The sequence below is a fragment of the Asparagus officinalis genome, chromosome 1 (assembly GCF_001876935.1).
Source record: "Asparagus officinalis chromosome 1, Aspof.V1, whole genome shotgun sequence".
Classification (NCBI taxonomy): domain Eukaryota; kingdom Viridiplantae; phylum Streptophyta; class Magnoliopsida; order Asparagales; family Asparagaceae; genus Asparagus; species Asparagus officinalis.
This window is the reverse complement of record NC_033794.1, coordinates 31,895,618-31,897,116: the sequence shown is the minus strand read 5'-3', so window position 1 is coordinate 31,897,116 and position 1,499 is coordinate 31,895,618. Positions and strand designations below refer to the sequence as shown.

Genomic DNA, 1,499 nt, shown 5'->3' with positions numbered 1-1,499 from the left:
TAGCTCAGAGAGTGCTTGCCATTTAGCTTGTTGCCCAACTACAGCCGACCATTTTACTCAGCCCCTTTTCCAACATCATTCTCCGTACTTTCTTCGACTTCGCCCACTTTCCAGTTTCAGCATAAATATTCGCCAGATGAACATAATATCCACTCGCCTCCGGCTCCAACGCAATACAATTCTCAGCAGCAACCTCCCCTAACTCAACATTCCCATGCAATCTACAGGCAAGAAGCAATGCACCCCAAACCCCTGTATGAGGCTCCATCGGCATCTTTTTCACCAACTCATAGGCTTCGTCCAATCTCCCGCTCCTCCCCAAACTATCAACCATGATAGCATAGTGGTCCGCTGAGGGCAACACATTATACTTGCTCCACATTAAATCAAAACAAACTCGAGCTTCTTCAATCAAGCCAGCGTGATTATACGCCGTTAAGAGCCCAATGAATGTAACTTCGTTGGGCACAACCTCGTCCTGCGCCATCAAATTAAACATTTTGACGGCATCCTTAGGTCTCCCATTTACCCCGCATCCCAATATCATCGCGCTATATGCTACTGTGTCCCTCGTCTTCAGTCCACTGAAATGCTTAAATGCCTGGTCCATGCACCCACACTTTGAATACAAATCTATAAGAGCAGTACTCAAATGGTGATCCAATCTAATATCCAAACAACACATGTACTCCTCTACCCACGATCCAAATCTCAGGTCCCCTAATTGCGAACAAGCCGATATAACGCTAGATAATGTCATTTCATCAGGAGTAACCCCCGAGTCAGGCTTTCTCATCTTATTAAACAACTGAATCGCCTCGCCCGGGTGACCATTTTGCGCATAACAAGAAATCATCGCATTCCAGCAAAAAACGTCTCTAAACTCCATTGCATCGAACAAAATCCTTGCGACAGAAACATCTCCGTTTCTCGCGTACCCAGAAATCATTGTGATCCAAGAAACGTTGCTTCTCATCGGCATTTCATCGAACACTTTCCTTGCACTCTCCAAATCACCAATATCAACATACCCGCTCATAATCCCGTTCCAAGACCCCGCATTCCGTTCCTCCATCGAACAGAACAGCTCTCTAGCACGATCCATCTGCTTAGCTTTCGCATAGCCCGAGATCATCGAATTCCATGTCACCACGTCTCTATTGGGCATCGAGTCAAATACCCTCCGGGCCGAGGCCAAGTCTCCAGCTCGCAAATAGGAGGCTAACATGGCGTTCCAAGAGACCACATTTCTGACCGGCATTTCGTCGAACAGCTTGCGAGCGGCGTCGAGGCCGTCGAGTTTAGAGTAGAGATCGACAAGGGCAGTTTGGGTGTAGACGTTGGACTGGTGGCCGAGCTTTACGATCTGGGAATGGATTGAGGAGGCGAGGGGTTTGGAGTTGAGGTGGGCGCAGGATTTGAGGGCGGAGGAGATGGAGGAGGGGTCCGGGCGGTGACCGGATCCGAGGAGGAGGGAGTAAAGGGAGAGGGCGTGGCGG

The 1,499-nt window shown here is 49.2% G+C and overlaps 1 protein-coding gene across 1 annotated transcript; it reads right to left on the bottom strand.

Annotated features, from left to right (window-relative positions):
* Window positions 7-1,495, bottom strand: LOC109832969 (pentatricopeptide repeat-containing protein At4g22760-like; the record flags this gene model as incomplete). The annotated part of the gene is made up of 1 exon (XM_020400485.1): window positions 7-1,495. A coding segment is annotated over one exon (1,473 nt), but the record flags the coding sequence as incomplete, so codon positions are not given.